The sequence below is a fragment of the Leptosomus discolor genome, chromosome 9 (assembly GCF_034619465.1).
Source record: "Leptosomus discolor isolate bLepDis1 chromosome 9, bLepDis1.hap2, whole genome shotgun sequence".
Taxonomy (NCBI): Eukaryota; Metazoa; Chordata; class Aves; order Leptosomiformes; family Leptosomidae; genus Leptosomus; species Leptosomus discolor.
Genome location: NC_141399.1, coordinates 44773071 through 44787713, shown reverse-complemented (window position 1 = coordinate 44787713; position 14643 = coordinate 44773071). Strand labels below are relative to the sequence as shown.

The window sequence follows — 14643 nt, the reverse complement described above, 5'->3', positions numbered from 1 at the left end:
ATTGCCTTTGTGCTGTTTGATTTAGAAAAGAGGCCCCTTGGGATCACAGCGTTAGTGTATGAGCAAGAGTCAGATAAAGCAAGGGCTTAGATGAACAGTTCAAGTTTCCTTATCTGTCTCACAGGGAATGTCTCCTTTTGTGAGAACAGAGAACACAAGTGATCTCTCCAGCCTGTGTTTTAACTCAGGTCTGTAAAGCAGTCACCCTGCCATGTATAAGTAAACGTGTAAAAGTCGTCTGCCTTAGTCAATTGAAGTGCTTGTGCTGAATTGGCACATCTGCCAAAACAGAAACTAGAGGAGGTGAGAGCAGTGAAACTATTAACCACCATTTTTCAGGTCAAAACAGCTCTCTCAATCAGGATTTTAAATCCCTGGGGAAAAGGTTTGTTTAAGCCAGAGCTTTACCTCTGAAGGAAGTCAGTTGTGGGTGTTCAGTATCTCCTCAGGTAAGGTTCTTAAAGCGTTGTGACCTCTGATGGCAGCTGAGCTAGAAAGTAGGAAATCCTGTGGATTTTTTCCTAAAGCAAAAGAGACAGCATATGTGTGCGTGTGTGTGTGTCAGTCTGTGTCATGCTTTGCCTCAGAACCACAGACGTGGATGCCATGGGATTAAGTGACAGGGCCACAGATTTATTTAATACACATAAGAAATTGCTGTGGTCAGGATACTTCAGGTCCTCTCTTTGTGAGCCTATATCACATATTAAAAGGATACCAAAATCCTTTGGGCCACTGTGTTGGTCCAAGAGTTAGGAGATCTCACCCAAAGTGTTTCCCAAGACGTGAGGCCACCAGTCAGCTGCCTGCCATGGGCTGGCTCTTGGCCAGCACTAAAGGCTTAGCAACTTGGCTCCCTGTCGTCTAGCTCTGGGGGGCAGATGTTGGCCGTTCAGCTTCACTAAACCCTGCAGCTGGTCATCTTACGTTGTAACCAGATACATCTGCACTTGTCCTGCATAGCTTCTGGTTTTGTTGATGCTGTAAACAGAGTGAAAGATCTGGTAGACGTTGACCACTCTGGCCTCCCTCTGCAATCACAGCCTGTCCTGTCAGAGGCTCGCTGCTCTTCGCTGTCATATCCTGCATGGATGGAGGAGGGTGAGATGCCACTGGTTTGTTCCAGCTTTGGGAACCAAATGAAATAATTTCTAAGAGACACACTTAAACATCAGTAAATTGGCGCTTCAACCTTCTCCTGTCGCTTTACCGGGCCTGGCAAGTCCCTGCTTGCTCACCACATGTGGTGTTTTGACAAACAGACTTTAATCATCGTGCAACTGGTACTATGTATGCAGAGGTGCCTGATGCTAATGCTTTGGGATGATTTCATTCCATGTCCTGAGGCCTTGTTTAATCTCAAATTTATACTTGTCTGGGTGACTGCCTTGATCCTGTAGTGGAGACACGCTTTACACTCGCTCAGTTTGCACCTTATTGACTGACAGAGAGCCTATCTGGGCTCTCTCCCCTTCTCTCCATTTTGTTGGCTCAGATCACAATGCAGTTGCCAAATGAGCTGGACCAAGGAACTCATCTGGCTGAAAATTAACCCCATTAAGAAACTGAACAGTTATTTTTCTGCTGTGTTGGCTTCCTGCTCCAACTTGCCTATTCTGCCTGTGCTTATGCCAGCACAGGGAAGAGGTGGGTGTGAGTAAGCAGGAGTATGCGATGGCCCTCCTGGCAGCAGCTGAGACCAGTGATCAGCTTGAGTATTTATGTAATTATGGCCTAAGCTGCTCTGCATCCTTGGGAAAGTCACTCTGCTACTGTGTGCCCCCAGCTTCTCATCCGTAAAATGAAGATTATAGCATTCCCACATTTTTTGCAAGGCATTTTAAGATCCTTAGATAAAAGGCTTTACATTACTGCAAAGTTCTCATTGAGTTTGGTCAGAGCATATGCTATTGGCTTGGACTGAGAAGACCTTTAGCAACACAAATGTGTTTTGTTTCAAGTGTCAAGCATGAAGGATGGTTAATGTTCTGCTTTATCTCCATTTTATCCATGTTTATTTTTTTTACTTTCCTAGTGTGAGTCATAGCTTGTTTAATGCCATATCTTAAGGATGAATCTTTGGGATCAAACAAAAGTACTTTTGGGATGAGTCAAGATCAGGGTGTACAGAGGGGAGGGAGAGAACTGTCAGTTACCGATACTATCTCCATAAGTTTCATTTTTCTTCCTGCCACAAAACACTGTCCTTGAGTGCCACAGAACTCATTTCTGTGAGAAAGAGGATAGAATAAGGAGCTGCTTGACACCTGGGTAGTGTGACTGACAGTTCTGCCTTTCTGTGTTTTGCCTACACATACCCATATGACACTGAAGAAAAAGTAACTAAAGTCTCAGACTTTGATCTCCTTTGCACCAGTACCATGCTGAGTAAACTCCAGGCAAGTTAATAGAGCTATACCAGGGCAAAAGGGGTGTGAAATCAGAATTAGGTACAGTTGTATTCTACTCTGCTTGATTAATAATTGACCATTACAAATATTTTTCTTAAATGCTGTTAGTTTAATTAGGTCCTTCTCCCAGTTGCTTTGCCTAAGGTTTTAAGTTTAATATAACAAGAAAAGCTGTTTTGTTTGAATGGCCTGGTGCTGGAGCTGTAACATCCGTTGAACTATTAAAGGAAAGAATCCACACTGGAGAGGAAGAGAAGTCACTGAAAATTTAAGCAGATTGGAATTATAAATGCTTAGTATTGTTGAGTCTCCCTCTGCCTTTGTTTTTACATGAGCAGCTTCCATTCCTGGTGTCAGGTGCACCCTTGCGTGCTATTTTACACTGTGTTATGTGCCATATATTTCAGACTGCTGTGGGATGAGTATTGCCCTTTCGGGACCTACTCATGCACAAGTTATGTACTTCAGAAAATTATCCCTTGGAGAAAAAGGTAATTAAATGAATGCAGCCAATGTTCTAGGATTTAAGCTTTGGGGAGGATAAACAATGCTGGCCGAAGAAGCTAGTTCTGTTGCAGTCTGTCGTACACTGAACTTGAGTGGGAGTTGTGCATTTCTTTTGGTTTGTGTTACCATTTGGAAGATATCAGTTTTCTGGGGACAGTATTACTAATAAAATAATGCATCCTGTCAGTCACTTTCTCTTTTTCCCCTTTACACAGGGTCACCCTGGGCAATCTGGACCTAGAGGTCTGCCTGGCGTTGATGGCTGCAATGGTACCACTGGGAGTCCTGGCTTTTCTGGATCAGATGGATTTCCTGGCCTACCTGGGCTGCCTGTACGTCCCAACTTGAATATGGTGTTTTGTACTCACTAAACCAGGATTTGCTTTTCATGCCATTGTTGGAAAAATAACTCCCAAATACTTAGGAAGAACCCTGATAACCCTAAGTTTATTAGCATTGTTAGAGCTCGGTATCATTTTCTTATTGAAATTCCACTCTGACAGTAAAATGAAGACCCTGTGAATTCAGTATGCTCCCACACCAAGTTATACCATTGTCACTGGCGTTATTTAAGCTAACTCAAAATAAACCATGATACAGTTTTTAAGAACCATGAAGTGTCAAATATCTTCCACCTGGCACATTTCAAGTTAGGGTCTGCTGATTCAGGAAAAGAGCTTGTCACATGCTCAAGTCTATGCATCAGATATCAGATGCCTTCCTTCAGGTCTTAAGACGGCCAAAAGCTTCAGTCTCACTCAGCGTCAATAGGATTTACTTTCCAGGATATGTGTTTTACTTTCGAAAACACTTTTCTACCAGGTTGGAGTTTTGTCTAGCCTGCGTTGGACACCTTAAAGTTAGGTGTCTAATCTGTTCATCTGGACTCCCCTCTTACATTGGGTGGTACTTGCAAGAGCACTTCTCCCCCTCTGCCTTTCAGGATGAATTCTCTTTGAAGATACCCATTTTTCTGCATTCACTGTAGAGGAAGTGAAGGTAGCTGGGTCATGGTCTACACTCTGTTTTAAGTGGGTAGGACTAATAATAACAACTCCACTCTTAGATGCTTTTGGGAATTATAGTCTCTTACAAGTGTAAGCACTTTATAAGTGAAGCGTGAGCAAAAAATATTTCACTTGATATTAGAATATTTGACAAATGTTTGAATATTTGTTCGCATTTGAAGCCTGATGTTACACACACAGGTCGTGTGGCTAATCGTACACGTAATGGAATGCCTTTGCACCTGTACATGAAGAAGAGGAAGAAAATACAGCTGGCAGATGTAAATAATGCCATTTATTTCAGCATTTCTAAACTGTGCTAAGACATCTTTATGTGTCATCCGGACTTGAAATTCATATGATGTTGAAAAATACTGAAGCAATAAGATCAAATTAAAGTACTGCTTTCTAAAATAACTCTTTTACTCATACCTGCTGCTCAAACTTCTACTTTGTAATGCTTGTAGGATTACATTTTTGGCAAGGAAAACTGCTCGGATCAGCCAGCTCCTCTCAAATTAAGTTGGCAATTAATGAAATCATCTTAGATAAATTGGATGGGATGATCAAGATTAAAATAAATTGGGTAAATCTAGAATTATAATGGCAGCTTTTTCAGAAGATTCATGTAGTCTATCAGGTTTTTCCCTCATTGATTAAAAAAAAAATGGTGATTTACAGTGTTAAACAAGAGATAGACTCAGAATGGTTTGGGTTGGAAGGGACCTTAAAGACCATCCAGCTCCAACCCCCTGCCATGGGCAGGGACACCTTCCACCAGACCAGGTTGCTCCACGCCCCATCCAGCCTGGCCTTGACCACTGCCAGGGAGGGGGCAGCCACAGCTGCTCTGGGCAACCTGTGCCAGTGCCTCACCACCCTCCCAGGGAAGGATTTCTTCCTCATCTCTAACCTAAATCTCCCCTCTTTCAGTTTGAAAGCGTTACCCCTCGTCCTGTCACTACCCTCCCTGACAAAGAGTCCCTCCCCACCTTTCCTGCAGGCCCCCTTTAAGTACTGGAAGGGCACTAGGAAGGTGTCCCTGGAGCCTCCTCTTCTCCAGACTGAACAACCCCAACTCTCTCAGCCTGTTCTTGCAGGGAAGGTGCTCCAGCCCCATGATCATTTTCATGGCCTCCTCTGGACCCGCTCTGTGTCTCTCCTACTCTGGGGGCCCCAGAGCTGGACATAGCACTGCAGGTGGGGTCTCAGGAGGGTGGAGTAGAGGGGCAGAATCACCTCCCTTGACCTGCTGGCCATGCTGCTCTGGATGCAGCCCGACATGCGATTGTCTTTCTGGGCTGTGAGCACAGGTTGCTGGGTCATATGTAGTTTTTCATCCACCAGCACCCCCAAGTCCTTCTCTGCAGGGCTGCTCTTGATCCACTCATCACCCAGCCTAAATCCACGTTTGGCTTTGCCCCAGCTTAGGTGCGGGACCTTGCACTTGGCCTCGTTGAACTTCATGAGGTTCGTGTAGGCCCACCTTTCCAGCCTGCAAGGCCCCCCTGGATGGCTTTGATATGTATATGAACAGGAGGGTTACACCATGTCAAACAGATTCAAATAGGATCTTAGAAGTTGTCAAAAGCCTAAAATAAAAGGGAATTCTAATATAAACAGGAAAATACCAGAGAAAATGTTTGCAGAACCTTGTTTTTCTAAAGCAGCAGGAATTCTTAAGTTCTCATAATACCACAGCTGCTTTGACAAAGCTGCAGTGGTACTTCTGCAGTTTCCTGGAGCCAGGAGTTTGCCTTGTTCATTATGCTGGATAGAAATTCTTTCAAAACTAAATCAGAATTTTTTCCAGATTTTTTTTTGACACTTTTTTTTTTTTTCTAATCAGGGTCGTCCTGGCCCAAAAGGCCTTAAAGGAGAACCTGTTTTTGCTCAAGGCAGTCTTAAAGGAATGAAGGTAAGACTTGTCATCACGTAAGAGAAAGTGCAGTACAAGAAACACTTTGATGTCCTGCAGCTTGCAGGGCTGATGCCGCAGGTTAGATTGCTCATGATGTTAGGTGTGGGCATCCTGGGTACGTCTGAATGCACAGCTGTGAAAAAGGCCTTATAAGAAGTTAGAATATTCTCAGAACTTGGAATTGCTTGGTCTCTGCAAAGGTCTTGTTCATCCCGTACTGGGATGCTGGGACATTGCTCGCTCATCCTGGTTTTTTTCAGTGTAGTGGCTGGTCCTTCACTTGTCTCTGGAGAGCTAGCACCATTCAGTTGTGGTGTGAAAGCATGGATGTGAGGAATTTCTCGTAAGCTTATCCTGACTTATATGAAGTAGCACACGTGTTTCTAGATGCAGATATAGCAAAGGAGGGGCCCTTCACGTACACTCAGAACTTTCCTGTAACTGACATCTTTGCATGTGCCAGGTCTGTTGAAATAACAGCTCAGGAAACGTGCAAGTGCATGTTAAGATTTCTGCTGTGAGATCCCAGCTGCCTCTCTGTGTTTTTTATGCTGGCAGGTACTAGTAAGTCATCAGTCATATTCTTGGTTTCGATACATGTATATCATAGCCCACTCATGGTATTCCATCATTTGCTGCTGTGAAGTCAGGATTTTACTCTTCTCTATTTAATAAGGACCGTGCCCTGAAATGTCTGTATCAAGTCTGTAATTTTATTTCTTGTACAGAAAATACCAACTATGGATAGAAAATGTCAGTTTATTGTTCACAACAGTGAATAGATTCTTGATTATGCTTATGTGAAAGATTTGGTTCTTTTTTGCCTTGAAACAAACACTCACCAGCTTTCCATGGTTTTTATTTTGCCAGAAGTACTAGGTTTGGAATAAATCTACAAAGAATTTAGTACCACCTGTGGTACTGAATTCAGCAATATTTAGCAGCCTCATGCTTCATTAAATATTGACAATATTAAGAAATTTATTCTGTCGTGTAAGGACCCTCACATTGACTTAGTTGGTCAAAATTAAGAACTGTTCTAAAATTTGCCGACATTATATACATTCATAAGTTGGTAAAAGTTAAATAGATCTTTATTTATTTACTTCAGTATTTATGGGGAATACAGATAATTTGCTATAATAATTATATACTTTTACATATTTTATAGTGGGTTTGTAATGAAAGTTTTTATAGTGTATTTTCCAGGTTTTTACAATGAATACAGATTTTTTTTCATGCTGCTTTAGTTTCTCTTGTTACCCGTAAACAAAATGGTTGTAATTTCTCCAGAGTTTTGGAATCTGTCCATTACCCAATTTAAATATGGAAGCACAGGTGTCAAAATATTTCCCCATTAACGCTTGATCTAATATTAACTAACAGCAAATATTTCTATTTATACAAAACTTAATGTTTGTTACAGTTACTGTGTAACAATGTGTAATTTTTACTCATGCATTTACAATTTTTAGGGAGAAAATGGTCTTCCTGGATTGGATGGAATTTCTGTAAGTTATTTAGTTTGCGGAATAATGATTTTAAAGAATATTAAGTAGGTAATTTTTCTTGTATTGGTTCTCAAGGACACTTTTCAAATTATATATGTGATACCAGTAGCATGAGCAGGGCCAGCTTTGTGATGGTATGAGTGGATCCATGTTATGGTGAAGGAAGTCAAATTTTTGCTATTATCTACTGTGTTTTTCCTTTTTCAAATCAAACTCCCTTCTACCATTGAACTCTGTAACTTTGATTTTCAAGGTACATCTAATGATATGAAATGGATTGTTATAGTATTTAAATTGGCATACTTAGTTAGGGGCTATGACTTAATGTTTCCTGAGACTCGCTCTGTCTTTGGTTTGGGTTTGATAGGGTAAGTGCTACAACTTCTGTATTCGTCCTATGTTCTTCTTACAGGGCCCGAAAGGTTTTCCAGGTCCACTAGGTTCTGCTGGCCCTATAGGATTACCAGGTTTGCAGGTGAGAGACCTTAGCTGTTACACTTGTTGATAGAACAGTTCAAAATCTTACCAGTTTTCCCTCCTTGTCTGTGTTTGTGTCATGACAAGGCGCAAAAGTGTGTGTGCATCTAAAAGGACTGAGCACAGCTGACTTCAAGCACAGAATACTTGAACTTAGATAGTTTAATCACAAGAGGGAAGGCTCCTCTCTGGAGTGGTGCTCAGAGCAGGAGTCATGAATGAGGGCTGCAGCAAAGCTCTAGAGTGCTGTCTACAAACACTACATTATACTGTTCTGAGCACTTCCTCGTCTCGGGACTAGAGGGGTTATGCTGACCTCTGCGTGTTTGGAGCCTTTGTCATCATGAAATATGCTAGAGAGTTGCTTTTTCAAGGTACTACAAGAGAGTTTCCATTGTCAGAGGTTAAAACAAACTACGTGTTTGTTGCTTTTAAATTGTAAGTTTGCTCTTAATTAACCACAGTACCAAAGGGCTATGCTGTCTGTTACAGATGTGAAGACTTGGAGGTCATGTGTATCAGTTACTTTTGCTTTGGGGTCAAGAAATGAAAGCTCGGGTACCACTGCAGATCCCAGCAATGCTCCAATTGTGTGCATCCTAATTAAGTCAAAAGAAATAAAATTTTGATCTTGTTCATATTTAGGGTCCAATGGGTCCCCCCGGGCCGCCAGGTCCAAAAGTAAGTACCTACCTTTCCTGTCTTCTTTCTACACCTGATTGTTGGCTTTTTTAACAGTGCTGTGGGCCTAGGTGATAGTGATGCTGTTGTTGTTTCATTATTCGTGCATCATTGGTTTCTTCTCTCCTAGGGTAACATGGGATTAGGCTTTCAAGGAGAGAAAGGAGAAAAGGTAGGTGAAACTTGTTCTGTTATGGAAAGAGCATGAAATAATAGTCTAGTGTTCCATCATACCTTGATCCTCTAGAAAGTGGCTAGGTTCTATCATTTTCTTCTTTTCCTTTTTTTCGTCTCTTGGACTGATTGACAGTCCAAATACTAAAGAGTTGTGCTGGTTCCTTATCTGTTGGTACACATAAAAACGGTGGGAGCTTTTTCTGGATGAAGAGAGGGAAGAGGAAAATCTCAGTCGGTGCCGTATTTTCATGGTTATTGAGACATGAGGCCCTTAGACATCTTTTGAATCTCCGTCTTTTAGTTTCTTTGAACCCACACCTCTTGTATTGAGTTATTCTACTGACTTCGTTCTTTTTGGCTTTCATAATATTCTTTGGGTCAACCAATGTGTAATTTATAGTCTCACTATCCTAAATGGGTGTCCTGCAGTCTGTGTGAGAATTTACACTGGCATAATTAGACTTCTCAAAGTTCTCTATTTGGGCCTTGATTCTGCTGCTGTTACAATCAGTTGTCAGCACTCTACATTTCTAATTGTTTCTTGTCTTCTTTCATACTTCTCCTCAAAATTTTTCTGGAATGTTTTCCTGTTGATTTAAAAGCTGAGCCTTTTTTTTTTTTTTTTTTTTTTCTTGCCACGTTTTATATCCACAACTCGTCTGAAACAGATTTAATGCATTTTGTTCATCTTAATTTTCAGTCTGATCTTTTGACTTCCATGACCAAACTCCTGTGCCAGCATTCAGGCACACAGGTGTGATGTACATGGATACAATTAGAGTGACTTTTTTCTGATTCCGAAGCCACTTTCATAGGAAATCAAACCTGTTTCGCCTGTGTTAATACCTTCCTCTCTTGCCAACAGGGCGATGTAGGGCTGCCCGGCCCTCCAGGTCCCCCACCGTCCACTGGAATACTGGAATTCATGGGATTTCCAAAAGGGAAGCAAGGAGAAAAGGTCTGTGAATTCAGTTTACAAACCCTCCCCCTCCCCCTGCTCCTTCATTCAAGGCTGAATGGAATTACTGGACAGTGAAGGCTGTTATATTTCCAGATAAAAATAATTTTCTGTACTTTTTTAATCTGCCAGATAGCTATTGAATAAAAACAATCTTGGCTCAGGGCATTGTGAACCACTGGAGAATGCATAGCTCTCAGAAGGAGAAATCTGAAAGCGATTTAAAGGTTTTCATCATTAAACCGAAAATTAAATGAACTGTTGTTTGTTTCTGTTGGACCTGTGAAATTGTATCAACTGAAGCAAAAATCCTAAATCCATTTAGAAAAATAAATAAAACCCCTCAGCTCTTTTGCTTTGGCTGTGATGCACACTACTCTGAAATAATCAGATTTCTCTCTTTTACTTTGTTATACTGGCATTTACTGAGATGCATATTTAGCTCATCAGTGTTTTTATAAAAGCTGTATGGATTTTGAGTTAAAGATTCTCTACACACATGAAATTTAGGCATACTGAATTAAGCTGGGGCATATACAGGGCTGGTTTGGGAGCCCAGTCTGAGCTTGCCTAAGCCCCTGCATGACTCATGAGAGATACCGCCTTACTTGGTAAAGTTACATTAGCGTGAGGTGAGAGTCAAACAAACACAGTTCCTTTTGGCTCATTCTTGAATTTGTAAGCAGGCTTGTGAAGACATTATGCTACCTCATTGTGTTATTTTGCTGCTTTCTGTGAAGTACTCTGCGTATTCCAGTTCCCTAGATGGCGATGTGAAATGCTTCAAGTTTAACTCCTAGCAGTGGAGGACAGTAGGAGAACAGTTCACAAGTAGTGGTCTTTGAAGCCATGGGGGGTGGTCGCAGACGATGTTGTGTGTGCCGGCACTGTGCTGAGAGACCCTGTATCTGGCACATGATGACACAAATCAAGTGTACTTGCTGACAAACAAGTTACATGGCCTTACTTTAGGAGTCGGGAGCATGATGGGTGGATTGGGGAAAGTCTTGCTCTCATGGGCACAGTGATTTACTGTGTTTACCTCTTCCCCTTGTCAGGGTGAGCCAGGCCCTCAAGGATTGCCTGGAGACAAAGGACTGCCTGGCATGCCGGTAAGGACAGAGGAGAGTTTTTGATACACACCTAATATGGGTTAGATGGTTCAGCACCCTCTGAATAGCTCACAAGGTCTCTACAGGAGCTTCTAGGCACCAGAGTACTTTGAAGATCTGATTAAAATGTCCACAAGACTTTTTGAGGAGTGCAACTGTAATCTGATAGTTTTTTGTCCTGGCGATACAAAGGCAATGCTGTCCTACTATGGATGTTACAGCCATCATTTCAGTACGTCATCGGCAGTTTGCAGACCTGCAGGCAGACATACCCTTTACATGGCCACTTGATGGCAGTGTTTCCTGATGTCGCACAGAGCTAGACATATTTTTAAAAAAAAAATCCTGTTTTTTTTTTCTTTTAGTACACCTAAACATATTTTTTGTTATTTTACTTTAAAGTTGTAAAGCACATGCCAATCTTTCTGTCTGTCTCTATATAGCCAGCTTTAAAATGGACTGTTTAACATTAGTGCTTATAAACTCAGGAATGTGTAGCATCTTCTCTGTATGAATCAAGAACAACAATTTATCCCTGAATTCCAGAGAGCTATTTCCCAGCATATAACCTTTTGTAAACACAGATTATTTTGATAAGTTTAGGGAATAAATATTTTGTGGAATGTCTGATAATGAGATAAATTGTTTGCCAGTTTCTACAACTCACAGATGTTCTTAGTAGAAAGACGTGCAAGAAAAACCTGTACATGAAGCACAGTTTGTTATTAGCCTTTCTGGACACTTTCCATTACTTGCATGTTTAGCTTTATGCATCACAAGAGGCCCATTGAAGCTGGTAGGGTTGAACATATGTGTGAACTTAACCACAGCCATAAGATATTTCAAGATTGAAGCCTGAAAATTGCTTAACTACTGTAACTCCTGCTGAAATTAAATCCTGGTGTTCTGTCTCTGGATATGATACTTCTTGCTGACTGGGAAAACCACTGAACATTTCCAAATGTTGAGCATGAAAATGCTAGTTTTGTGTCATTCTTAGGCTTTAGAAATGAAAAAGGGTGCTCTGAGCACTCCCTTAAGCTGCTGCTGTTAAGAAATGAGATCTGAAATAGTTTCTAAATGTAGAGTACAATACAGAGTAGTCATAGCAGGACTTTGCTGTTTATAGCATGGGGTTACTTGCATTTGCTACTGAGAGATGTGCCATGGTTGAAGTGGGTGGAAGTCATGGAGCAAGGTGATGATAATGTATTGCACATACTGCCGAGTCTGGTGGATGCAGGTTTTCTTTCTGGGGTGAAAGAGTCCCAGCAGAAATAGTCAGTTCCCCTTGTCTTGTATTGTGCTGTTTCTATTAATAGACAGGTTTGTGCTCATTTTGTCTTAGGGCTGTGCTGTTCAATTCCAAACAGTTCACAGATTTAATGTTGACATTTTTCCTCAGGGCTTTGGAGGTGTTGGAGAAAAAGGAGAAAAAGGTGTGCCTGGCTTACCGGGTGGCAGGGTAGGTAACTTTACAAAGTCCTTAAATGCCTGTTGACAAACGCACAAAGCGGGCCTTTCGTCATCAGAAGCATTCCCAAAGCATGTAGGAGTCTCAGACGTAGGACTGGGTCCCATAGTATCCAGCACCATGCAACAACAGAACCAATAGTTCTTACCTCACTAAAGTCTCAGATTAAAGGTGATATGAAAGATGTATATGGACATGACAGTCCAATAACATCACACAGAAGTATTTAGTAGAGGTCTTGGTCCTGCGGGGCTTGTGTTTTTCCAGCTTTTTTGAAAACGTCCCAGAAAAGGAAGCTTGCAAAAGGTCCAAATGAAGATAATGAAGAGGCCTTGCAGAGGCTTTAGGGAGCTCTTAACCAGTACCAAAACCAGCCATGAGAGAACACAGATAGATATTTAGGGAAGAAATAGGCAAGCTGGCAATGGATGTTGGTCTAACTAGGCAATGCATGTGGGAGTTAACAGCATTGCTCGATCACACGCCAGCCATAGATTTTTCACAGTACCATGACCTTGCGGAGACGTGCATATACATAACAGCAAGACTAAGGCATTCCGTTCTGCACATGCAGAATAAATTGTCAGTACAGAAAGTCTTGATTGCAGTAAGTTTCATGAATTTATAATTACAAACTACCTACCTAACTTCCTAATAAGTTGAGACATCATGACTTGAACCAGCGATTGGAAAGACAATAGCTAAAGATGATAAGATTTCTTTTATCAGTTATTCTGCTGAATTCTTTCAATTATGATTGTTAATATTTGGGAGATATGTAAAATCAGTGGTATCTTCTCCTTTTGAAAGTTTTACCTTTTCATTCTGTGGTGTGGAGATATTTGGAGCCTGATAGAATCAGACCAGACTGAAGTGGAGCCTCTAAAAGTTAATGTTTTTTCTGCTATTCTAGGGTCTTTTGGGACTGGATGGATCTGATGGGATACCAGGGAGAAAGGTGAAATTTCTTCTATTTTTTTACTGTACTTAAAATTACAGAAGCCACCTAGCTATTTAAGATCTACTGACTTCCTTATCTAGTGGCTCCAAGTTCTCTGATGGATGAATGCACCTGCCTTATTGAACTGCTGAGAGCTAACTAGAAAGGCTGCGTGAAACTTTAGATCCCTTTAATTGTCTCTCTAGTTATCCCTATATATTCAGAGGACCGCCTCCAAAGACTGGAAATTGTACGTTCCCTCCTGGAACGATCAACTCTCCCACTTTTTATGTTGGAGGTGGAAACATCCAGATGCCTGAAAACGTGTTAAAGCGCTTCCAGTTGCAGATACAGCAGTGGACGTTGTTCAAGAAAGCAATTCTCAGAAACAGAATTTTTGTTTTGTAGTCTGGAATTCAGTCACTTTCTTGTATATTTTGGTTTATGTATGTCCTTTCCAAGATACAGTGAAGGTGATGGTATCTCCAATGTAATCTAATTTGTATCTATACATTAAAATTGTGTGATTAGAAACAAGCCCTTTATGACAAGTTTCTCAACAGTACTGTGTATGGGCTATAGGGGGGCCTACAGCTGTTCGATACTTCAGAATCACAGGCAAGGTTTAAAGTTAAGGTTCCCTGCTCCAGAGCTCTTGGAATATCCCGTTTTGTCTGCAGTGACGGTGGGATTTGCAATGCATGCTGGGCCAAGTTGACTATGTTACCCTGTAGAGAGCAGTAAATCACTTCTGGGTAAATTTCCAGTCACACAACCAGAAGGGGAATGTTGGTGTCCCTGAGAATGCTACCAGGAAATGGGTAGCTGGAGAGCTGGATCTCCCAGTGTCACTTTAAATGTTTTGGTGCCAATAGTTTGTTGGAGGGGGAACAGAGTGGAAGGGAAAATGTCGGGACAAGGAAAATAGTGTTCCAAACTCCTCCCTCCACAAGCACTTGTATGGTCCTGTGAGAACTCCAAGGTGTCCTCCTGATTTGGACACCCTCATGCCTGCTTACAAGTTCTGACCAACTTTACAGCCCAAGGAGGCCTAAAGGAGCTCTGGTATTTTGTGGGTGCTGAGAAACTGATGCCATCACTTTATACATTCTTTATTTCTTCTGCAGATGTTTGGTAGGACAATGAATTGGGGTTGTGATTCAAGTCCAGGCACTGCAGGTGTCTCTGCTAACAAAAAATGCCACTGTTACTGTCTCACTGTAACAGTGTTCCCCTCTGTGACTTTGCAGGGTCATCCAGGTGTTCCAGGCTATCCAGGACTGGATGGAATCGAAGGCGTGAAGGTAACTTCTCACGTGAAAGTACTAAAGCATTGCTTTTTAAAAGATATTTGCATGAATAAATAAGTATCAATTGCCCAATCAAATCTCTTCTTTACCTCTGTACCACTGTAATTTTCAGTAGTTTCAGTTCCTCGTTTACTTTATTGTTAAGGATAAAAATTGG

The 14643-nt window shown here is 41.5% G+C and overlaps 1 protein-coding gene across 1 annotated transcript in view; it reads left to right on the top strand.

The window, feature by feature from the left end:
- COL4A6 (collagen type IV alpha 6 chain) overlaps positions 1-14643 on the top strand; it is a 96720-nt gene that overhangs the window by 52786 nt on the left and 29291 nt on the right. The window contains exons 5-15 of the mRNA XM_086470687.1: positions 3134-3250; positions 5775-5843; positions 7322-7357; positions 7770-7832; positions 8480-8515; positions 8646-8687; positions 9558-9650; positions 10709-10762; positions 12168-12227; positions 13150-13194; positions 14427-14480. Coding sequence (XP_086326813.1) covers positions 3134-3250; positions 5775-5843; positions 7322-7357; positions 7770-7832; positions 8480-8515; positions 8646-8687; positions 9558-9650; positions 10709-10762; positions 12168-12227; positions 13150-13194; positions 14427-14480 — 669 coding nt within the window. The remainder of the gene's footprint in view (positions 1-3133; positions 3251-5774; positions 5844-7321; positions 7358-7769; positions 7833-8479; positions 8516-8645; positions 8688-9557; positions 9651-10708; positions 10763-12167; positions 12228-13149; positions 13195-14426; positions 14481-14643) is intronic.